The sequence below is a fragment of the Rousettus aegyptiacus genome, unplaced genomic scaffold, assembly GCF_014176215.1.
Source record: "Rousettus aegyptiacus isolate mRouAeg1 unplaced genomic scaffold, mRouAeg1.p scaffold_m13_p_7, whole genome shotgun sequence".
NCBI lineage: Eukaryota > Metazoa > Chordata > Mammalia > Chiroptera > Pteropodidae > Rousettus > Rousettus aegyptiacus.
Window position 1 is genome coordinate 14,474,562 of NW_023416310.1, and position 24,006 is coordinate 14,498,567.

Genomic DNA, 24,006 nt, shown 5'->3' on the forward strand with positions numbered 1-24,006 from the left:
AGGTCATGATTAGATAACCAAGGAAATCACCTTTAAAAAAAAAAATCTATGTTTCTTTTTTTATTCAGCAACTTGATTAAGGTAAAATTGACATACTATAAGCTGCTTATTTCTAAAGTATATAGTTTGGTAAGTTTTGGTATGTGTATACACTGAGAAGCCTTCTCCATTAATATAATAAACATATCCATCACCCCTCCAAAGCTTCTTTGTGTCCCTTCTAACCCGTCCCCACCCCAGGTAATCGCTGATCTGTTTTCTGTTGCTATAAGATTAGCTTGCATTTTCTCACATTTTTACAGAAATGGAATAATACGGTATGTATTTCTTTTTTGATCTGATCTCTTTCACTCAGCATTATTAAGTTTTTGGCTATTACAGATAAATCTGCTATGAACATCTGTGTACAAGTGTTCGCATGTACTTACATGCTTACATCTGCTTGGACTAGTTACCTAGATGTGGAATGCTTGGACATATGGTCGGTGTGTGTTCAGGTTTTAAGAAATTGTCAAACTTTTCCAAAGTGCTTGTAACAGTTTATATTCTTTCCAGGCTCCACATCTCTGCCGTCACTTGTTATGGTCAATCTTCTTAATTTTAGTCATGCTAACAGAGGTGTATTGGTATCTCATTATGGTTTTAATTTTCATTTCCCTAATGGCCAATGTTGAGTATCTTTACATGTGCCCTCTATATATCTGTAGTGAAGTGTTCATTTCTTTTGCCCATATTTTAATCGAGTTGTTAGTCTTCTTTTTATTGGGTTGTCTGAGTTGTTTATCTATTCTAGTTACAAGTCATTTTTTGGGTACATGTTTTACAAATATTTTCTCCTAGTTTGTGACTTACATCTTCATTTTCTTAACAGTGCCTTTTAAATAACAAAAGTTTTTAATTTCGAAATCCAATTTATTGATTTTTTTTTCTTTTATAGTTCATTTCTGTGCTGTAATCAAACTTTTGTGAAATCCGAGGTCACTAAGATTTTCTACGATGTTTTCTTTTGGAAATTTTATAATCTTAGCTCTTACATCTAGATCTATGATTCACTTTAAGTTTTTATATATGGTAGGTGGTAAGGGTTGAGGCTCAGTTTTTGTTGCACGTGGCTCTCCAATTATTCCAGCACCATTTATTGAAAATCTTGTCCCTTTTCAAAAATCAGTTAACTGTGGATATGTGGGTCTATTTCTGGGCTCTATTCTGTTCTTTTGATCTATTTGCCTGTCTTTATACCAATTCCACATTGTCTTGATTATTCGAGCTTTAACAATAAGACTCAGAAGCAGGTAATATAAGTTCTCCAACTTTGTTCTTTGTTTTGGCTATTCTACATCCTTGCAAGCATACTTTTTTAGTGCAGGCCGTAAACCAAAAACTTAAGAGAACTGTAAACTGAGTGCATTAACTAAACACTTGATAAACATTCTCAGCCCTTAGCACAGTCCCTTTCTGTTAGCTAGGAGTGAGGAATTTTCTTTAAAATTTCTCAAGTTGTTTGGAGGGAAAAGAACCTATTATTGTGTGTGTGCGTGTGTGCGTGCGTGTGTGTGTGTGTGTGTGTGTGTTAAAAGGAACTTTATTGGGTGTTCGGGGGTTCCAATGAGGCCATGAGGATGTTGTCCTCCGTGATGCTGGGCTACGTGTTGATGAGGGTGTTGTTTTCACGTGATCCATATCAATGTACAGTAAATTGTGATGACATCGTGGGGAAGAATCCATTCTGCTCCTTCTTTGCCTTATACTCAGAGTTAGTGGAGAATAGAGGTAGACCAAGGAGCTCTGAGACTAGATTTGGAAAAAACTTTTGGGGACCAAAACTCTAATCACTGAGCCATTGCCACCCTCTCTCCTCTCTGTCAGGTTTCCGTCCTTCTCGGTAGCCTCTGTTACCACCAGGCCCCCGGGGCTGTGGCTTTTCTCTTTGCCAGGCTTCCGACACTCTAAATGACACATGTGTTTGGGAGAGCTCTCTGGCTCCAGATCTCTTAAGCCCTAGACTTGGTGGCCCATCAAAGTCTCCTGCTGTTTGGAGAATGTAGTGTTTAGTATTTTGAGCCTAATGGGCTCCGGGATCCCATGGATAGGGGTGACTGAGCTGTTCAGCCTGGGCCTCAGACCCACTTGTCAGAGCACTTCTTTATCCATTACACATTTATTTTGATCTTTTAAAGCCCCCCTCAGGGCAGATCTTATTATGATTCTTTTCTGGGGATGGGGCGTGAGTCTCAGGGAGGTGAAATAACTTGCCAAACTGATGAGTGCAGGAAGAGGTCTACTTGCTTCCCAGCCTCAACTCCAGCCCCCATTCCTAGAGTATCCAGGAAGGCCTTAGGGTAGCCTTTTTCAACAGCGTGATGGCACTGTTATCACTTAGCTTTGGGACCAAAATGAGGTCTTGCCAACGCTGGAGTAGATGAGGAAAGAAGAGCAAGTGGGGTTACATGTGTTTTATTTCTGGATTGCTGATCAATCCCACCCCACCCCCACCCCCCGGCATCTGTGGGCAGCCTGGACTTTTAATAAAGGTAGTCGTGGCCTGCTTGCCTCAAAACTTTCCCACTTTGAGATGAAAAGGGGCTTTGCTAAGGAGGAGCGCGACAAAGGGCCCCTCTGTGCGGCTCTATTTTAGAATGGTTTCCCCAGGCCCCTGAGCTTCTCAGAAGCTGGCAGCCACATTCTCTCTGCCACATAACTCCCTTTGAGGATCATCTCCAGTCTCCATGGTAACTGCGTGTCGGGAGACAGCCGGCTCTGTGCTGTGGCTTTGTATTAAACACAATGAATTTAAATTGGATGCTCGGCAGTGAAGATAATCATTCTGGATTAGAGAGAGGCCTGGAGCTCCTCATTTCATAATTTTCGATGTTGGCGCAATTCTCAAGTTTTAGCCCTGTAATTCAAGCCCAAGCCACGCCTACCTCTCTGTTTCTAAACTGCGGTGAGGTCTCGTTTCACTTGGGCTTTTCTCCATCCCTCTTGGAGCCAGAGCGCCCCTCGGTCAGGCCAGGGCTATCCAGAAAGGCCAACGGCATGACATAAAGGAGAGCTGGGGGCTCTAGGGTCGGATGGACCCTCTTTCGGGCTTGCTGTGCGATTCCCTCTGAACCTCAGTTTTCTAATCTGTAAACTGAGAAGTGCAGATTCTGCACCCTACAGAATCATATTTCTGAATTTTTCTATTATAATAAAGTGTGCATATAATTTAACATTTTAACTAACTTTAATTGCACAGTTCGGGGGCATTAACTACTTTCACAGAGTTGTCACCACAATAATACATCTCCAGAACTTTTTCTTCCTCCCCAACTGAAACTCCGTACCCATTAAATACTAACTTCCCCATTCCCCTCTCCCCCGAGCCCCTGCCAACCACCATTCCACCTTCTGTCTCTAAATTTGACTTACTCTAGGTTCCTCATCCAAGTGGAATCATATAGCGTTTGTCCATTTGTGCCTGGCTTATTTCACTTAGTGTAACGTCTTCCAGGTTTATCCACCTTGTAGGCTGTGTCGAGATTTCCTTCCTCTTTCAGCCTGGATGACGTTCCATTGTGTGTTTACAACACATTTGTTTTGCCCATTCATGGGCCAGGAGACACTTGGGGTGCTTCCACCTATTGACTATTATGATTAATGCTGCCATGAAGGTGGATATGCAAATATCTGAGTCCTTGCTTTCAGTTACAGAATCATTCTGATAAATAGGACAACAAATGTTAAGAACATTGCCCACAGTAAGCTGTCAATGAAAGTGAATTTCTCTCCTGAAAGTCAGTCCAACCTAGGATCTAACTGCCACGTTGCTCCGATGGCTTCAGGGACAGTGGCATCACTTTTTGCCAGCAGGCAGCTTCCGTATCCCTGGGACACGCTAGTCTGCCATGTCTGGGAAGTAACATAATTCACCCCAGGGTTTCAAAGAAACGTCTTAAGCATGGCAACATGTGTCAGCTCGCACAGTAAAAACCGCTCATGCTTTTACACTTCTCCCACTGGTTGGTTTTCACGTATTCCTGGTTCCAAAATGGAAAACCATCAAGGTCGATGTATGTACTTCCTTATCGGTTGTCTATTTTAAGTACACCTTCTGGGAGACCCCGAAGTTGGGGTTGGGATCACCCCAGGCTATGAAGGTCTGTGCCTAGTTACTATTTCAGCAGCATCCGATCTCTCGGTATTACAGAGAAGTGTGGGATTTGGAGTAAAACTACCTACATCCCAGTCTCGGCTCATCTCTAAAACACCGAGATGATGAAACGTGCCTCGCCCACGGTGGTTGTGAAGACTGGATGAGGGACGTACTTTGCTGTGCCGGTGACCCATTCCTGGAGCACTTAGAGCCTGGAGGGAAAAGGGACCTGGCCCTTGGGCTGCTGTGTAGCTCTCCAGGAGATTCTCTCTCTGGGTCTATTTTCATCCAGAAGTTTCTATAGTGGGGGTGCCCCCTGCTGCCTTGGACCCCTCCCAGGGAGAGAATCCCGGAGCCTAGGACCCATCTTTCCCTGCGGGCTCCTCTGAAATGAGCTTTTCCAGGCTGGGTCAGTGGTTCTGCCGCCAGCAGTACCTGAGCAGCCCTGGAGAGAGCCAGCTCCCGTTCGTATTTAAAAATTGGTGACAGAAGGGGAATGGGGCAGGAGCCCTTGCACGGACCCCTTGTGACCTGTGCATGACCCAGCTACTCCCTGTAGCATGGCAGTCAGGCCTGTTCTCTATTGATGAGGCTGAAGGGAGGCGGGGAGACGAGGTTTCCCATGGAATCTCAGACCTTCTGTCACTTCTCAGCGGGGCTGCTGCTTACGTTAGTGGGGCGTGCACCCAGGGTCTACCCATCAGGCAGGAGCCAGGCTGGCTTAAATCGGGTTTCCTGACCAGATGTACTCACTGTCCCTGAGACCCAAAAGCTGCCCTGGGTTATTCACCTCGAGGGAGTGGGAGCTCAGGGCTCCCGGGAGGGCCTGCGCCTTAACCTCTAGGGCAGCTCACCTCTTCTGGGAGCCAGTGAGTGAGCAAGGGAGTGACTTGCCTTGGTGGGAGGGTTCTCTTGGCTTCCCTGACCTCAGCCAGCCTGACCTTCCTCCTACCACATGGCTGTTCCCATTCTCCTACTGGGTTTTGTCTTTATCTTAGTCCTCTCTATACGGCTGCCTCTCAGTCTCCTGGCTCACATTGTCTTTTCCTCTTACCTACTCTCTATCTAACCTGTTACTGATGACTGCCACATTTATAGCTACAGCCTAGACACCTCTGTGCACCTCCCTCAAACTCAACACATACACGAGAACCCCGCTCCTCTCCCAGGGATCCTTCCTTCCTGGAATGACACCCCCATCCACCCAAGCCAGCGCTCACTTGCCCCAGGCCTCAGGACTCCTCAGCAGTACCCCCAGCGCTGGGATCCAGGTCTGCTGGACTCCAGAGTTCAGGTGTCTCCCACCGGAGCACCCTGCCTCTGCACACCATCAGAAAATGGACTTCATTTCTAATGCACTTAAAAATGCAAATGTCGTGTTCTTTAAGTCCTAACCAAACTCTGGGCCATGCCCTTGGATCCTCCTCCCCATTTTGGGGGCTGTGCTGGACCTCTGACTGGGACCCTTTGTCAGCCATCCCTGACCCCGTGGTTCCCACTCCCTCAGCCATCCCAGCCTGCTTTCTCTGCCCATTCCTGGCTTCACAGAACTAGCCCATTACAACGGCACATCCTTGTCAGCCTTCTCTTGTTGCGTCTGCAGTAGATCTCCCATATGGTTTTCCCAGGCCTCCCCATGGCTCAGACTAACACACTCTCAACTGCCCTTTCCTCCAGAATATTGGTGTTTATTTCCTACTTGGCTAAGAAGGCTGAGACCAAGGGCCTGCTCACCCAGGGTTCTCTTCCATGCCACCTCTAATCGGCAGGCACCGCTTTTGTCCACCCCCTTCCTGAATGGATGGGAAGAGGTGTCCCTCCCAGCCTAATAGGTACGACTGTCAACCCTTCATCTGAATAATGGAGGTAATAATGCACCTATTTCCCAGGGCTATTGTGAAAATTAAACAGGCATAGAATAAGCGCTCAGTGGATGTTAGATATTAGAGATTTTCCTCCCCACTTGAGTGTCCCTCAAGTAGCTCTAGCTTAAGATGCCCCCAAATTCCCAAATCTTCTAAATTTGATTGTTTCTCTACTAATACTATTTTTTCGGCCACGCAGACATAAAACCCTCTCCTCTTCAGTCATCAAACCTTGGTTTTTCCAAGAAACAGGTTTTCACTCATGTCTTCGCATCCCAGTCCCCCAGTTCAGGCCCGTCATCTCAGGGTGCACGCACTCCACAGCGAGCGATGTTCTGGAGTCTGATTTTCAGGTTCTTCCTCTGCCCAGAAGCCTGCCGTGACTACAGCTGTGTCCAGACATGGGGCCGTGACCAGAGTCTGTCCACGCGCTTCTAAACCGCGCACTGCCTGAGCCCCCTCATTCCCACCACCCCTCATTCCCACCACCTCCACAAACGCAAGTTGCTCAGCTTTGCTGGCCAGACAGAATCCAGGTTCATCAAGGTCCACAGTTTGCCCTACTCAGATCTGCCTCGGCCAAAACCAAACAGGTCTATTTATTGCCAGTCCTCCGGCTGTGCCTCTGACTTCCCCACACCATGTCCTACCCCCAGCATGTCGCACGTCATGCCTACCGCCGTCCAGCTCTCAGCCTGCCCATCCTAGGGTGTCCTGTCCTTCTTCGAGGCTGTCATCATCTTCGAGGCGTATTATCCTGCGATCCCTTGCACTCTCGTGCCATTTTGAAGTCATTTCTATTAAAAATGAACTTTCTGCTTTTCTTATTTGCTCATCGGACTCTAAGCACCCTCGCGGTGCTTGCATTGCTCACGTCTTCTGGAGCATCTGATACACATAGCAGAGGGCACGTATTGTTTGCATAAGTGCTGCCTACAAATTATGTTTATTGTCCGTCAGTTATAATAGTTATAATTGTACTGTAAATAGACTTAAAACTGTGTTATAAATCACTACCACTTTTTGGGGTTCCTACTATGAGCAGGTCCTGTGCTAGGTGCTTTATATGCATCATCTCCTTTAATTCTCATAGTAACCCCATGGGGGATGTATTAGTACCCCATTTTACGAATGAGGAAATGGAGCTCAAAGACATTAAGTAACTTGCCCAAGGTCTTACAACTAATAAATGACAGAGCTGGGATTTAAATCTCGGTCTGCCTGCCGTAATGTCTGATTGTTGTCACTATACTGTTTTGCCTCTAAATAGATAATGTGCCTTTAAATTGCAGAGAGATTAAGTGTGAGAAAATGTCCCTTTCCCAAGGGACATTATTGTGGATTTAACGTTGCCTGTTTCCTCTGCAGAAAGTTCAAAGAATGAAGTGTGAGTTTTAGAAATGGTAATGCTTCGAGTGAGAGCATTTCAAGGTCAGGACCATGCCCTAGATAATGTACTAGAGGCTTCTGACCCTGAAGGTAGGAGTGGGAAGTTAAGGGAAGGTTTGGAATGCAATGATTTGCAAATGTATAGTTTGTTGAAAACCAGTCAGCTGCAGGATGAACTCAACAGGCTTCAAACTATGGGTCGAGAAAAGGCTTGAGAGCTGTGGTAGCCAGTGGGACAAACAGGGCAGCCCCAGGGGACTGACTGATCACACATCACTTGGATGCCCTGGAGAAAAGCTGGGGTGTTTTTGGTGTGTTATTTTGTCTGTTTATCTATTTTTTCAGAGAAAAGGGACATTTGATAGAAAGTGTTAGGGAGACTCCAAAAGAGGCAATGGTCAACATTCAGGCAGCCTGGAAGGGAATTATCGGAGAAAGGGTCAGTGTCCTGAGCCCCCAGTATGAACTGGCTGCGTTGGCAGGGAAACCCAGTGTAAGTTTGTTCAGAGCCTCATATCTCTAGATTAGGCTCTTTTTTAAAAAAAAATTATTAAGAATTTCAAGGCAGCAACAGCATAGCATTAAACTAAGCACGGAGCCTTTCTATATGCAGGGCACTGCAGGACTGCACAGGCCACGTGCTCCTGAAGCTGACCCTTGCTGGTGGGCTTGTGTTTCAAGATGGGAAATGTATTTCCTGAGTGCCAGGTGTAGTTCTAAGTACCATACGTATATCACCTGACTTGACGAAATGCTCAGGTCCTCCTTTTGGGGCGTTCCTTACATCCCAAGGTATGATTGTCCTTATAAGCTGGCTTTCTACGAAATAGTAGTAATAATATATTTTTTTTTAATTAAACAACAACAGCAAAAAAAAAAGGCTGGCTTACCAGAAAGCCAATAGACACCTGACAGATCCCTGAAGTTCAGTGAAGGACTTTACTCAAAGCAAGAGAGAAACCACTGAGCTGTTTTTTTTTTTTTTTCCTTGTACTTTGGGAGAGCCTGAGTTAAAGATGGAAGATAATTTTAATGTGAAAAGAAAAGTAAGTGGTTCAGCAATTCCAAGGGAAGCAAATCCATCAGCCCAGACGATGGCTTCCCCAGCCGCATTCAGAAATGCAGAAACGTCTGCCTTTCACTTAGTTTGCAAAGCACATCCATGTACTTAGGAGTTGATTCTCAGTCTTTAAAGATTGAGTTGCCCTTCATCTGTACAGCTGGATGGTAGCAGATACTGCTTTCCTGATTCCAGTCATCCTTTCCCAAAACACACCCCTTTTTTGTGCACAGGGATGAAAATACATTCTAGGAAGTCTCCCCCTTACCCCCAAGGAAAAACCCCATGGATTAGCTCTGGCTCCAGTGCCTTCTCAACAGCAGAGCACCAAGTTTGTGCCTCGACCTATTGGTTCTTGGCCTTGGAGCAAGAGGACCAAACCTTTTTCTTTCAGGAGTATGGGTGGAGTGGGAGAGGTAGGGAAAACATTGCTGCCGGAAACTCAGCAAACCACGAAGAGAGCTGCAGCAATGTAGATGATAAGAGAGAGCGACTCCCCAGTGATTTGCCCTAACGACGCCAGGAAGTGTGAATACATCGTTCTTGCCAGCAGCATGATGTCAGCAAATAAATCATATTTGAAATTTCTTTTCAACTTGCTGAGCAAGTCCCTGGTCAATATGGAAACCCCCGTGTACCCCACAGTGGTCCAATAACTTCTGCAGCATAACGATGACATTTAAAAGAGGTTTCAGTTGCGTTCAGTACAGGTTCCTGCCCAGTGTGTGCCTGGAAACTGTGTCATAAAATGCATTTGCCATGACGTGTATTGGGTTTTCTTAGGGAGCAAATGGTGGTGACATTACTGGGCACCGAATAAGTCCAGATTGACCCAGCAGTACATCGTGAATGTCAAAAACAAAATAATGGAACCTTTTGAAATCGTAAAATTATGTTTCCTTGCCTGCCAAATGTGCTGAGTCTGTTGGTTAAACACATGTTGTTAATGTCCACCATATTAACATGATAGTGAGACATGTGAAGTCCCACATTCACAATAAAAACGAATGCCCCAGACACAATGGGGAATGATTGGCTGGGCAGCAGCTATTGTAAAAAGAAAGAAAGAAAGAAAGAAAATGGTAAGGACTTGGGTTGGTAAATGAGCAGTTCCGTCAGCCACCAGGCTCCAGGAGGCCCTCGTGAGCTAGCTGTTCCATGTCACGTCTGGTATAGTTGGAGGTGCACATGTGTCACAAAGCTGCAATTCCACTTCCTGGCAACATAAGACCCTGAATTTGGGGACCGCTCACGTGTGCTCAAGAATGAGCTAACGCCGCGTGTGGCCGTAAATGTCTTGAACCCGGAAGTGAATACATACCTGGAAGAATGTTCATATAATGAATTAAAATGAATAAAATAGATCTACATAAACGAATCTTAATGATGTTGAGTGAGAAAAGCAAGTTGCAAAAGGGTATGGATAGTACAATACCATGTGTATACCTTTTTCTTAAACATGCATAAAACAAATAATAAAAGCATAAAAAAAAAATGGTAGAAATTTTTAATCAACCTCGGGGGAGAGGGATAAGAAATAAGAAGGAAGGATTCATTTGTATTGGAAATATTTTATTTTATTTTTTTATAAAAAAGCATGAGATGTAAATACAGCAAGAATGTTAACCTCTGTTAATGGGTATGCGATGTATTATTTTCCAGATTTTTACTGCATGGTTGAAACGTTTCATAACTTTAAAAGAAAAAGATTTTAAACCCATAAGCATGGTTAACTAAATTTTAAATAGTTTAAGCTTCCTCTGAATTTAGTTTAAATGTATATTATAAAAGTAATACATCCTACTAAATAAATTTTAGGAAATTAGAAAAAATAAATTACTCAGAATCTCATCACTGCAAAACAGTTATTGTTAATGTTTTGGTATATTTCCTTCCATTTTTTTTTCTTCATGTGGGTGTGTGTGTGTTTAAACATAGTTCTAAGCATCTTGAATACACATATTGGATTCTGCCTTTTTCACTCATAACATCACCCTTTTTCCATGTTAGATTTAGCCTCCACGAGCATCACTTCTATTGACTTCCGTTAAAGATCTTCCACAGCTTGCTTACCCAACACCATTTTTGCGTAAAAACAGTTGTGAACATTCAACAGTCACTTATTCGTAAACGGAATCCTTTTAAAAGCTTGAGGAACAGGATCGGGTCGTGCTCGGCTGTCGATTTTTGCAAGGCTGTCTTGTGGGGGGTGACAGTAAAAAGGTCTGTCACATCTGTGATATTGCATTCCCGCAAAGACTGAGCTTTGTCGGCATTCATCCCATGGGTAGGAACTGCACATATTTTAAAAGCCAGTTCTGTGCGTCTCTTGCCTGAGAGGAAAACAAGTGCTCGAAACTGCAGCTGGGAGAGTGTTTGCTGATCTCTCTTGTTTTGAGGCCTGGGTAACAGCAGAAATCATTATTCCAGAGATTTCTGTGCCCCTTCCCAGCTTGTAGATGCTCACGTCCATTGCCACATGGTCCTCTCTGTGCCCCGGAGAGGCAAGGTGCAGAGCAGGCACAGAACTGCCCCTGGCTTGCAACAGTAAGTGGGAAAGTCAGAACCACGGTCTGATGCTCCCAACTCCTTCCAGAGCCTTTTTGGTGACCATCCTGAGACCCAGGCTAGAGGGGTTATGTCTGCCCAGAGGCTAATTTCCCACGCCGAGACCACATTCTGGTCCCTGGAATTCTATGACAAATGGCCTGAACACTTCCAAGGCCTACACAGGCCTGATTCTGTCCTCCTGGGGACCAGGCCACCAGTGTGTGCACACCTAGACCCATGGGTAGAATTTTTCAGGGACTGAGCAGAGCGTAGACCTGAGGGCTGTAGGATGAATGCAGGGTCAGGAGGTGTGGGCTGGGGGCAGGGGCAGAGGCTGAAGGCCATTGTCCCCTGCAAAGTAGTTCAGAACTGCTTGGCCTCCAAGAATTCTAAATTCGAACCTGGCCTCATTGGTCATTATGACCATATATTTGTCAGAGTAGGAAGACAGATTGTAACAGTTGGTAGCTTAATCTGTAATTTTTAACTATTTAGGGATTCAGCACGTGGACCTCCTTTTCTACTCTCGTTCTGGGACCCACAGATATTAAGAACAATCTCTTATCACACCGCTGTTTCCAGAGTCCCTTTTTTCTATCTAATACCACAGACGTATTGGGGGTAGGGGTGTACAAAGGAAAGCAATCTAGAACCACAGAAAAATAAAATAATTAAGTGTGTAAAATCCCAATCTACCAGACACCCCCATATCCATATGTAATAGCAAGAAATGCATTTCAGGACAAAATATGTAGAGTACAACCACCTGCCGTGAGGATGAATCAGCCTGGCACAATCCAGCCAAATCAGAAATAGAAGGCAGCTAGTAAAGCTACAGTCTGCTGTTCTTCCCCGGCTCTCCATTTCGCCACCTCCCCCGCCACGGTTCCTCCATGGGTAGTGCAGAACTGCTACCCTCTGTTGGTAGCTTTAAGCTATGCAAGAAGTCAGACTCCGGGGTTTCCCACGACAACATGGGGAGTAGTCTCCGTGGCCCAACCAGGGTCAGCATTAGAATCAATGTTGCAAGAATTCACATTTTAATTGTTGTTTGACCACTGAACTGACTTTTTAAAATTTTTTAGTTCTTATTCCCCGGCAAATTTCCGATGCGTGATCAAGGATCTAACTGAATAGAGAAGCAAGAAATCATTACGAAAATTTCATTGTGCTCTTTTTCTGTCCCAGAGAAAAGAGATAAACGGCTAAGTTCTGAATGATTAAATACACACATTAAGATAAGACTTTCCGAAGTCCCCTCCGTAAGTCCACTCTATAAGGGATATTTCATTTGACTTTCACAACCATCAAGCAAAGGAAGCTGTTCCAATTGCTTAGGTAAAGAACCTGCGTCTCAGAGACGTTAAGTCACCCAGCTAAGGTTATCCAGCTGGGAGGTAGCTTAGCAAGGACTCAAACTTGGCGCTGATTCCAAATCGATGAAGGACCCAAATCGGACAGGTTTAGTCCAAACTTTTACTCACCAGAAAAAGAGAGTTACCGTATATCAGAGTCTTCACAAAGTCTCTCATATTATGGGATCCCATCTCAATTATTATAATTTTAATAAAGTTTTGTTTGGGAACAGTGCGTTAGCCTGGAGCGGGCTTTGGTCAGTGCTGGTTTTGGAAGCTCATGGAGGTTGCCTGACCAAATTGGTTAATAAAAGGGGAGAGGAGAGGTTCTTTAATACAGATTTGGTAATTATTCCTAGGAGTATGCTTCGTGATTGATCACAAGTGAAGCTTTTTAAAGTGGTATCTTGTAGAGATTGTAAATAGGATAAATTGCACTGATAAATCATGAAGGGATCTAAAAAGTGCTCTATCTCAAACAAGGTAGATGGAAATGAAGTTAATGTGCTTGGAAAAACTGAAGACAAAGACCTCGATGTTGAAGACATGTATGAAAACTTTGAATAGAATTGTTTCATGAACTCTGAGAGAATAAAACAAAACGATATAGCCAAATCGATATTTTATTCATTATGGTTTAAATATATGTGTGTAACTAAATAAATATTATAAATAGTCATTTGATCGTTGTTAATGTCATATGTAAATATTTGATTGTGCCATCTATATATTCAGGATGGCCAAAAATCATGCATATGGGGGGGAAGATCTTCTCATTGGGAAATAGGGGTTGGATAATACGCTTAGTGGTTTTTCCAAAGTGTAGAGCCACAACCCAAGATGAGGAAGCAGGTTCGTGTGCTGGATCCCCAGTAGTGATAGTTACACCCCGGCTCCTGCACCTTCAGAAAGCTGCTACAGTTTCCCAAACATTGCTGCATTTGGGCCTCAGCCTCTTGTGAGGTAGAATCTACCCTGAATGTCCACCTGAGGACCCCGTGTCCCTCCATGCCAGAGACTTGGGCGTGGGAAGAGATGTGATGAGACTGCTTTTCTGTCTCCCCAGGCAGCCCTAGTTGGAGGGACCACCATGATCATCGGCCACGTCCTACCTGACAAGGAGACCTCCCTTGTGGATGCCTATGAGAAGTGCCGGAGTCTAGCTGACCCCAAGGTCTGCTGTGACTACGCCCTCCATGTGGGGATCACCTGGTGGGCACCCAAGGTAACAGTGGAATCTTAAAAGAAAAACAAATGCTCTTTTAGGCAGAGGGGCCATTTGGTGGGAGCCAGCTGGGGTGCGGTGTTCTCTCGCAGGTAGGGGACGCCCCTCCCACCACCATTCTAACTCCACCAAATGCAAAGAAAATATACTCATGATTCTACAAGGGGACAGGTGGACCTGTCCTGCCTAATTTTAAGAGCCAGTTTTCCAACAGATACAAAGTCTACAGCAGGAGACCTCCAGGCTGGCTCCTCACTCTGACCCCAAGACTTTCAGAGTCTCCAAATGCTTAACATTAAAATGCCTCTGACACCAATGGGGACGCTGCTGAATGATGGGCTCAGCAAGGGTCAGGCTCTGAGGTTCATACTGTTTTTGTGCTGGGAGTGACAGCACTGAGCTGAGGTCTCAGAACAGAGGGTGGCCAAGCTTCTGCTCTGAGAGCCCTGAGGCTGCTCCTGGTGTATGGCGGAAGCTGTCTCCCGCCGAGCCCTTTCTCAGCTCAGCCCGTGCCCCTGGCCCCTGGCTTTCCTGCCACTGGCCGCGGGGCCAGAGTCCAGTCTCCTTTTCCCACATTCCCACTTCTTGCTCTTCCTGAAAACAGATAGACAGGCAAGTAGATTTTGCTTTGTTTCTGGGGTTTTACTGCTTATTACCCCCGGGAAGCAACCTGGATATTAATTTTTTCATTGATTATTTATCCACTACCACATGTCAATACTTGGGTAGATGCCCCGGAGTCATAAAAATAAATAAGCATTAAGAAGTTGTACAAAATTCTTCAGCTGTGGACCCTGGTCTGAAGGGCCTGGCTCCCTTCTGAGAGGGTCATTAACAGCCTCGCTGAATTTCTGCCCTTGGATCCCTTCCATTATTTCCAACCGGGTGCTTATGAAAGGCCTTGGAGGCCCTCCCAAGCCTCACACCATGAAGACCTCCCAGGCTTACAGTACAGACCACACTGGATGCCAGCCATTCCTTTTCTCATATGGGAGTTTTGTGCATTTCAGACATTCTCCTCTCCCAGGGCTGGCCCTGATTAGATGGCCCCATCAGATTCTCAGCACACTGAGGTCAGGCCAGCCATGCCTAGCCTCCCCCCCTCCCCTGCCCCCAGAGGTTATGGGGATTTGCATGCATCTAAGAACTTTACATTTGTTCTCTAATAATCAAATAATTTTTTTTTCTAACTACAGATTTTAAAAACAGAAAAGAAAGGAAGCCCATAATCTGGCCACTGTAACACAATCACTGTTGTTGATTTAGCTTATTTCCTTCTTTTTACACGTGCTTTTTACGCAGTAATGCTTTCGCTTACGTGTGAGTGTTTCTATTTGGCCACATGGCCTTCACGACCATCGGTGCAATGGCCATCTGACGTTCTGTCAGGTCGATGAAACTCGATTTATTTTCTTATCATCAGACCGACATTGCTTCCATTTTTTTCCTCCTATAAATAGGAACCTCCTCGTCCACATAGATTTGTTTATATTCTGCTTAGCTCCTAAATTAGATCTTCCCCCAGAGTTTCTGGATTTTTATCATTAGTGTGCCTCCTTTGGAACACCACTCGCACCATGGGGTTGGGGGGACAGGCCACAGGATCTCCTCCGTGCCGGGCCAGCAGCTGCCGGTCAGCCTCCTGAACATCTGTGCACGTGTGGCATTGCCTTTGCATTTTGCTTTCCAGGTGAAAGCAGAAATGGAGACGCTGGTGAGAGAGAAGGGTGTCAACTCGTTCCAGATGTTCATGACCTACAAGGACTTGTATATGCTTCGGGACAGTGAGCTGTACCAAGTGCTGCACGCTTGCAAAGACATTGGCGCAATTGCCCGAGTCCATGCTGAAAATGGGGAGCTCGTGGCGGAGGCAAGGCGGCGGAGAATGTTGGGGGAGAGGGGCTGGGGTCCGGGTAGAGAATTCTCAGGGGATTCCTGACCGCCCATTACCTATCCTGCCAGGTTTCAGACAAAACGAGCTGTAAAAGAAAGTTTAAAAGAATGTTTAATGTTTAATACTCCAGATGAAAACATCTTTGTCAGAAAAATCCAAACTTTTCTATTATCTATAAAAAACAGCTATCTTTACAGTACAAAAAGGCTTCTAAGTCTTAGATGATGATGTCTTAATTCTAATGATAATGATATTTAAATTCCATTACGGCAAAGAGATTTAGAGCGCCGCTAAGAAATATTTTAATGAGCTTTCCGACAAGGAAATTATGACTTTCGGATCAATAAAGAGTGCTTGTCTTTGGTGTCCCCGGTCCCTTCACTAGCTACAGAACTGTATTTTTTAAAAGGAGGAGATTTTTCACTTATTATGAAGTGAGACTCAAGAGCCTTCCTAAAAGGCAGCCCTGTGATTATTCTGCCTTCTTTAGAAGATGAATATTAAAAAAGTGAGGAAAGTAGCAAGCCTACTAGAATGGGCCATGTCTAGCATATTTTACCATCCCTTGGGTTCACTCTGTGTGTGTGTGTGTGTGTGTGTGTGTGTGTGTTGTTGTTGTTGTTGTTGTTATTTTATTTGTATCTCTATGTTTCTCTCAATTTTCTTTATTTTTCTATTTTTCAGGGTGCTAAGGAGGCTCTAGATTTGGGTATCACAGGCCCGGAAGGCATCGAGATCAGCCGTCCAGAGGAGGTGAGGAAGACTTCCTGTGTGTCCTTTGTCAGCTTCTTTCCTGCAGATTCACAGAATCTTCAGGATAGAAGAGACATCGGTAAACATAAGCGGCATGCTATCGCTTTCTCCGTGGGTGAAATTCCCACCCGGAATCTTCCCAGGGAACAGGGTCCGCCATGCCGAGGCTGACATGGCCTTGAGCTTCCCTAGGAGAGACAATTTGGGGGAAACCAGACCACTTCATTTGAGTCCGATTTCAAGGATCCGAGGGAAATCGTGTGAGCACACCAGGGGTTGCTTTACTCTCAACTGAATCAGGACAGAAAAGATAAACCAAAAGATGTGTTTCTTCAGATGTTAGGAGAAGTTCCAGACTATAAGCCAGTGGCCCAGCATTTGGGGATGAGACCCCTTTGAGCATCTGAGGAAGACTTCGGGCCTTTCCCACCAAAAACCAGAGACACCTACGTGTCCATGGTCTTTCCCCCGTGTTACCTTATTACTCACTGAGACGATAACTGAGAGCCCTGCTCTCCTTCTGCCCCCTGGTTTTATCCTTGCACAGTTTTGCAGGACGTTGATACAAATAGCCTGAGTTTCCTGCTAAAGAACTCTTCCCTCGAGGGACCACATTAGACGGATAATGCAATCTTGCCCTTTGACCCTGTTCAGACATCCTCTGCCATTCGTGAGGGGAAAGCTGTTTTCCATTTCTTCAAAAGCTTAAATGCAGAGTGGTGGCTGGGTGTCCAGGAGGGATTGATTGATGGGGAGGCCTTGAGGGATGTGCAGCTGGAGACAGTGCGTGATGGTACGGCCATCACCAGGAGCCAGGCTGGCCCGTAATGAGCCAGCCATGGTCCCACCTTACCTCTTCCCCTGTCCGTCAGAGCCCTTGGATATAGTTCCTCTTATGGCACGTAAGAATTGGTGGAGAACAATGCACCGGATACAGCAAACAAAGTAAATGCTGTGTCTGTGAGAACAGGGGGAGGGTACAGGACTGCGCTTTGTTGAGCTGCATGAGGGGAAGAGCAAGGCTTTGACTCTAGCAGTAGAAATAGCAACAGTTATCACCGTCATCATCTGTTGGTTAAGAGTGAGGGAGTCCTGGGTCTACGCCAGGGGAAATGTTGCTCCCCAAGAGACACTTGACAATGTCTTGGGATAGTTTCGGTTGTCTCAGCTGAGGGGTGAGGTACTACTGGCATCTAGTGGGTAGAGGTGAGGGATGCTGCTAACGATTCTCCAATGCTCAGACAGCCTCCCACCACGAAGAACTAACCAACCCAAAATGTCAATAGTACTGAGCTTCAGAAACCCTAATCTAGGCTAATTTCCAGCTCGATATCAGTCAGTATCGCTCCTTTGCTACAGTGCCAAGGTAGCTGTGGAGAGAATACACCAGAAAACAGAGAGAGCTGTGACTCCAGGTTTTCATTTGCTTTTGTTTTATTGCTTTTTAATTAAACCCCGAGAAGCATCAGGCAAGGATGTGCCCGCTATAGTAAGTCCTAGGGTTCTCTGGGGGTGAGCAGAGGCAGTTAGAGCTTGGTGCCCTGCCCAGGGCTTGCCCTGAGCCAGCCCTGTGGGTACACTTGGCCCCATGTCAGATATTCCAACACGTGCTACAGGGTGGGCTGTCAGGCAGATATGGGTTTGGGGGAGATGGTGAAGCTTGTTTTCTTCCTGTCTTTTGTTTCTAACAGCTGGAAGCTGAAGCCACTCACCGAGTTATCACCATTGCAAACAGGGTAAGTAGACCCCAGCTCACCCTAATCCCAGTCTCAAATCTGGGATCAGAAGCCATCCCATACAGAATCCCATTCTTCTCAGTGTGCCAGCATCATGCCTGGCTCACAGGACCCCCAAACTGTTTGCTGAGTGAATGTTGTTATTTCCACAGACTGGGTGGGGGTCCTCCTTGCCACCAGCTCTCCGTTCCACCCCCACTTAGCCTGGCTTCAGTGCTCAAATAGAAAAGTCTCCCAAGGGAGGCAGGGCAAGGTGGGGCGCCACTGAGCCTCGCCGCAGCTGGAATCTGCATCTTGTAGGGGAATAGTAAAAACCGTGCTTGGAGAATCTTGGTTTAAACCTCTGCCTCTGGGCCATTCATGATTTTTCCTTGGTGTGATTCGGGGTAAATCCTCGTCCGGGTCAGGGGGCACTGATGCATGTGGCGGTGGGAATGAGCAAGAGATGTGGGGACTTTATTGAATATGAGCTTTTGATCATATGCAAGTCACTCGCCTGCTCCGATACACTAGTTTATTACCTCCAGTTGGAATGATAATATCACTCACTTCTCACAGGGCAGTTGTGAGAATCAAAGGAGTCACGGAAGGAGAAGCACTTTACAAACGTCAGAGCCCTGTACGAAGGTCATTTCTTCTTCTGACATTAAAGAGTTTGATTTGCTTAGATAATCTGAAGTACCTCTTCAGAACACTGGTTTTCTAAGTGTGGTCCCTGAACCAGCAGCATTAGCATCCATTGTTAGAAATAGGAACATAGAAATGCAAATTCTTGGGCTCCTACAGACCTATTAAATCAGAAAGAGGGTGATGCCCCCAGCAATCTGTCTTTTAACAGACGCACCAATGATTCTAAGGGCTTTAACACTTGAGAAGCTTTGCTCTGGAAAGACCGGGGCTACCCCTAAGGACCTCTAAAGACATAAGCATGAAGATGTGGTGTTAGGAGCTCTGGAAAGACCCGGGCGAAGGTGTGGTGTTAGGAATGCCAGGGGAAAATGGAGAGGCTGGAGGTCCAGCTAGTCTCAGAATTAGTCAGTAAATTTGTGCCAAGCACGTCAAACGTCAGGCCAGCTCCTGAACCCTGGGCACTCCTAATTTGATAAGCAAGGGAGGCATCAGAAAAACAGTTGGGAACACAGTTTCCCACTAACAGTGTCTAAGTCTAGGGGCTGGACAAGGACATTGTTTTGCTGTCATAAGAATTGTTGTGTTATCAATTACCTCCTAATGGAAACTCGCCCCAGAATAAGGAAGGATCTGAACAACAAAAGGGCGACTCCTGGTTTTTAGCTGCAACATATGCCCAGAGAAGTGAAGCCACAGAGCATGGCCGCACAGCTCGGCAGAGGAAAAGCTAATCGGCATTACAATCCAGGTGTCCATTTGTAAGACCGGTCCTGTCTGGTATAGAGTCTGAACCCTGAACCCCTTGTATTTTTTTGCTGTCTACAGATAAAGCAGCCCTCAGATGGCAGGCATCGTGATTTTAGATATGGGATATGATATACGAACTATCTCTAAGGCCTTATGTTCATGAACAGGAAATTAAAATAGTCCCTTGTTTTAAATTATAAACAGCCTTTAGTCAGGTGGTAGAAAATGTACATGAGGTTTAGCTCTTGACATCTGGCCGCTGTTGGGCTCTGGTGCCGGGTGCTGCTTGCCACCCCCTGGCTTCACACAGTTCCCCTGAAGCTTGTGTTTCGGCTGCCAGTCCTGTACCCCCAGCGGAAGATCGTCACCCTGTGGGTGGGGCCGAGCGACACAGGGAGAGGTGCTGGGGCCAGGATCAATCTGGCCAGGGTTATGTTGGCGCACGTTGGGTTTAAGAGACTGATGCTCTCGTCTTGCTGCCGCGCTTCCGTGTTTAGACTCACTGTCCCATCTATCTGGTCAACGTGTCCAGCATCTCGGCCGGCGACGTTATCGCAGCTGCTAAGATGCAAGGTAAGTCCGTGGGCTGGGATGGATGGGGCCGTGTGATGGGGTTGGAGCCCGAGGGGCCCACTAGCTCCTCGTGCACCCTGGCCCCGGCTCCTGAGGCCCAGCCGTGAGCCTGCCCTTCCCCTTCTCTCGTCCCCCTAGAAGCACACTGCACCAGCCCGGATTCGGTCCACTAGAACCAGTGTTTTCCTCTGCACACTTGTATGCATAACAGCTTTACAAAAATGTCTGTCACCTCTCCTGGATTTGGCCAAATGTTTCAAGTTTTCAGTTGACTCATTAATTGACATCTTTTTTGGCCTCTTGGGTTTTACTAGTGGTTGCCTTGGCAACCGACATGAAATCCTGGACCAGTTCCAATGGACATTTCATTGGACTTCATGGGAAGTCCCTGGGGAAATAACAGTTTGTGGACCTAACTGCCCTTACAACCATCTGGAACCTTATGTACAAGTCCTGGGCACCTGTGTGTCTACTGCGGCTGAGCACCTGGCAACACCTGGAGGCTTTGTACTTATAGTCGCAGCCTGGCTCAGGGTGCCAGTGAGATCCCAGTAACAAGAGAAACAAAGTCACGGTCACAAACCTGAGAATATAAATCACCAGCAAGGGCTTCCGGCCTTCCCACCATACTGCCCTCTAGATCCTGCCTCTCCACTGGGGGGAGCCCCTTGGGCGCCTCACCTGCAGTGTGGTCCCAGCCTCCTCACTGGATCTCACCTCCATGTCCCTGCCCTCCAGCCCCTGGTACAGATCTCACTCCCAGCAACTCTGCTAAAGGTGCTCAGAGTACCTGCCTGCTCAGAAAACAGTCTGACGGCCCACCTAGCATGGCATTCACAGCCCTCCGTCCTCCCATCAACGCCCTGCAGCACCATCCAAACCATGCTCCTTGATGCGCCACTTGGCGCTGCCTTGCCTCGGCGCCCTTGTGCTTCGATTCTCCTCGCCTGGAGTCAGCATGGGGATAGGGAGCGCTCCGGCCTTGAACCCAGCTGTGATCTCAAACACCCGAGTGAGCTTGGGCAAGTCCCTTCCTCTCTCTAACTTTATTTACCTCCATCGCCTATCAGATGAGAGGCTCAGATCAATGATCTCTCGGGTTCGCTGTCTTCCTAGTTATGGCTTGACCCTTCTTCTTCCAGGGAAGGTCGTGCTGGCCGAGACCACCACTGCCCATGCCACGCTGACAGGCTTACACTACTACCACCAGGACTGGTCCCACGCAGCCGCCTATGTCACGGTGCCTCCCCTGAGACTGGACACCAACACCTCAACCTACCTCATGAGCCTGCTGGCCAAGTAAGACATTTCAACCAGGACCGCTGCGGCCGCATGGCACATCATTAACTCATAATGCGTGCCGTTCCTTGAACTCGTGGGTCCTTAAGGTGATGTAGAGGCCCTAAATCTTACCTAAGTTTTGATTTCTTTGTGCTGGAAGGATAATTTTGCTTTTGTTACCTCCTTCAGAGCCCATCAGATAATCGTCATCCCATTGGGCCCCTTATGACCACTTAATTTAGAATGAGAACTTCTGTGGTGTACGAGTAAAGAGCATATATAAAACTACGAACAGTGGTTATTCAGAATTTCAAAGGACATTGATATCTTACACGAAAGACGAGAGGTTTCGATGTGGCATCTGACTTATCCTAGAACATATGCGGCCCTTTCTAGCTCTTCTCCTTTACCTCTCCCTCGACTTATTGTTTCGCGTGTGGTTTTCTCTGCTCGTGTGTACCTCTCTCCCGTTTCTCCTTCCTTTCCCCTTTTTCCCTTTTCCTCTGCACCTTCTCCCTCTTTCTCTTCATACTCTCCTTCCAGGCCTCCTTTTCTCTAGCTTCTCTTTTTCTCACGCTGCTCTTTTTTACCATTTGATCCAAATCTAAAGGAAATGATTTAACGAACAGTCTGGATCTGGCGGGAAACAAACATGAAAAGATTTTGTTTTGTCCCAATATAACCACTCGCAACTTCTTTCTTTGCTCTCACATTTCGGTTACAGGTCATTCATTGCTTTCTCTTCCCTTTTGGCTATTAAAGTCCAGTTCAGCTTAAAAGCCAGCCTGAGAAGCAGCAAGAACTAATGTAGGAGTACGGATGCGTGCTTGCGTATGGCGAAGGATCACCCCACCCCTTTATTCCTAATCTCTCCCCACCCCCATCCTTGAGCTGGGGGTGGGGAAGGGAAGAGACTAAAAGTAACCGGCCTTTGGGGCCCTCCTCATGCAGGGCGCAGGTGTGGTATGGGCTCTCTGTGCTGCCCTCATATGGTTCCCTGATGTAGGAAATGGAGTCCAGCCTGATCTCTTCTACCTGCTCCTTCCCAACGTCCAAAACTAGCAGTGTCCCTGTGAGCGAGGACTCCAGCAAGGCAATTTAAGCCTGGCCACTTTCTGCAGTGTCTGGGGCCCAGAGGAAGCCCACGCAGCTTTCACCCCCAGCCCCTGGCTGTCCTCACCCAGAGGCTCAGCGGCAGGCCCACTAGTCCACCTCCTAGGCAGATGCCTACGGCTATCATCTCTGAGCTCCACAAGTGAACTTTCTGAAATGTCCCCTCTGTGACTTTGGGGTAGACTGGTGCGGGGAGAATGAAAAAGGAAGCGGGGAGGACTACAGGACTCTCCATTCTGACAACACTTACTTCAGGCTCCCCCACCCCCCCTAACCCCAGGGCGTGGTGAGACGCCTCTTCTAGGGTGATGGTGAGGGAGTTGAGGGGAGTGACCAGCCCCACCTGAAGGTGGCTGTCTTTAGATACTGGGGCACTTGTTTTATCCGTGTCTTTAGTTTTCAGTCCTGGCTGTCAACTGGAAAATTCCTGCTCCGCGTCCTGCTGTGTTCACAACCTAAAGAACAGTGCGGATGCAGAGGCTTTCCAAATACAGGTGGAATACAGTCAGTAGGGTCCCCGGGTGACCGTGGCCCCCAGAGGTGGAGGTGGCACAGTGGCAGAAATTATATTCCGTCCCATAGTTTTGCTGTGATACTGAGCAGCAGCAATTTTTAAACAGATTTAAATAAACTGAGAGAGGAAGGATGAAGAGAGAAATACTAGATCAGCTGTTACTTTTAAAAATGCTTTTCATTGGGAAAAAACTATTATTATCAACACAACAAAAACAAGTAAGTGTCAAGGCTCCACTATACTAATTTGGGCTTGCTTTCAAGGTCAAAGAATCATTTGAAATACCTGTGCTTGCAACAAGCAAATTTGCTGAAAGAACAAAAATGCTCAAACCCACCCAAAGTACAGTGCCAAACCCACACAAATCCAAATAGGTGGGGGGTGGGGGGCAGTGTTATTAATTGAATAATTTAAGTTTTTTATATCTAGCCTATTTTGTCAAATTCGTTTAAGTTATTTAAATAGAATTTTAATTTTATGTGAAGTATTATGAGAATAGTTTAATTCCTTTTTTTAATCAGTGCATATGGTAAATATGTGCAGTTTTAGAGAATTTGGAGCATAGTTTTACCATTTTAGTTATTTATGGAATTTATGATTACTGCAATTTTGCTCTTATGACACACTGTTGGTGGTGCTTGATAATATGCAAAACACTTGACAGAAAACCCAGACGCCAGTTGTCACATTCCTGTAAGAAAATATAAGCTGCTTCATAACAATCTGCTCTAGGGCATGATTTCTTAGGTTAGATCAGGGTAAAAAGCGCAATCCGTAGATGTATTTGTCCTTTATTCGCTATCTGACTTCTTAAGGGACCAGAATTTTTTTTTTTTTCATTCGAACCAGTAAAATTTTTAACTATTAGCGAAGCTGATCGTGTTTTAAACTTGAAAGAGTAGGAATGGGTGTTTCATACCTCCCAGATTCAAGGCAGCACGGGGAGACCCACCGGCCCTTCTGGAATGTCACTGCGGCCCTTCACACCTGCCCAGGGGCCACCTACTGTGTAGGACCGTGTTTAGAAAGGTGGGTGCTCAGTAAGACTTGTTGGTTAAAGAATGGGAGTTGAGGAGTTTCCTCTGAGGTCCCTGACCCTCGGCCCATGACTCTGACGTGCACCTCTTCTGATCCGAGCCCTGCCTGGGTGTCTGGAGGAGAAAGTGAAACTCTAAAGGTTCCGCTC

General features: G+C 46.3%; 1 protein-coding gene across 1 annotated transcript in view; it reads left to right on the forward strand.

Annotated features, from left to right (window-relative positions):
• DPYSL5 (dihydropyrimidinase like 5) overlaps positions 1 to 24,006 on the forward strand; it is a 74,078-nt gene that overhangs the window by 36,522 nt on the left and 13,550 nt on the right. The window contains exons 3-8 of the mRNA XM_036224395.1: positions 13,421 to 13,579; positions 15,270 to 15,449; positions 16,158 to 16,226; positions 17,918 to 17,962; positions 19,837 to 19,912; positions 21,055 to 21,211. Coding sequence (XP_036080288.1) covers positions 13,421 to 13,579; positions 15,270 to 15,449; positions 16,158 to 16,226; positions 17,918 to 17,962; positions 19,837 to 19,912; positions 21,055 to 21,211 — 686 coding nt within the window. The remainder of the gene's footprint in view (positions 1 to 13,420; positions 13,580 to 15,269; positions 15,450 to 16,157; positions 16,227 to 17,917; positions 17,963 to 19,836; positions 19,913 to 21,054; positions 21,212 to 24,006) is intronic.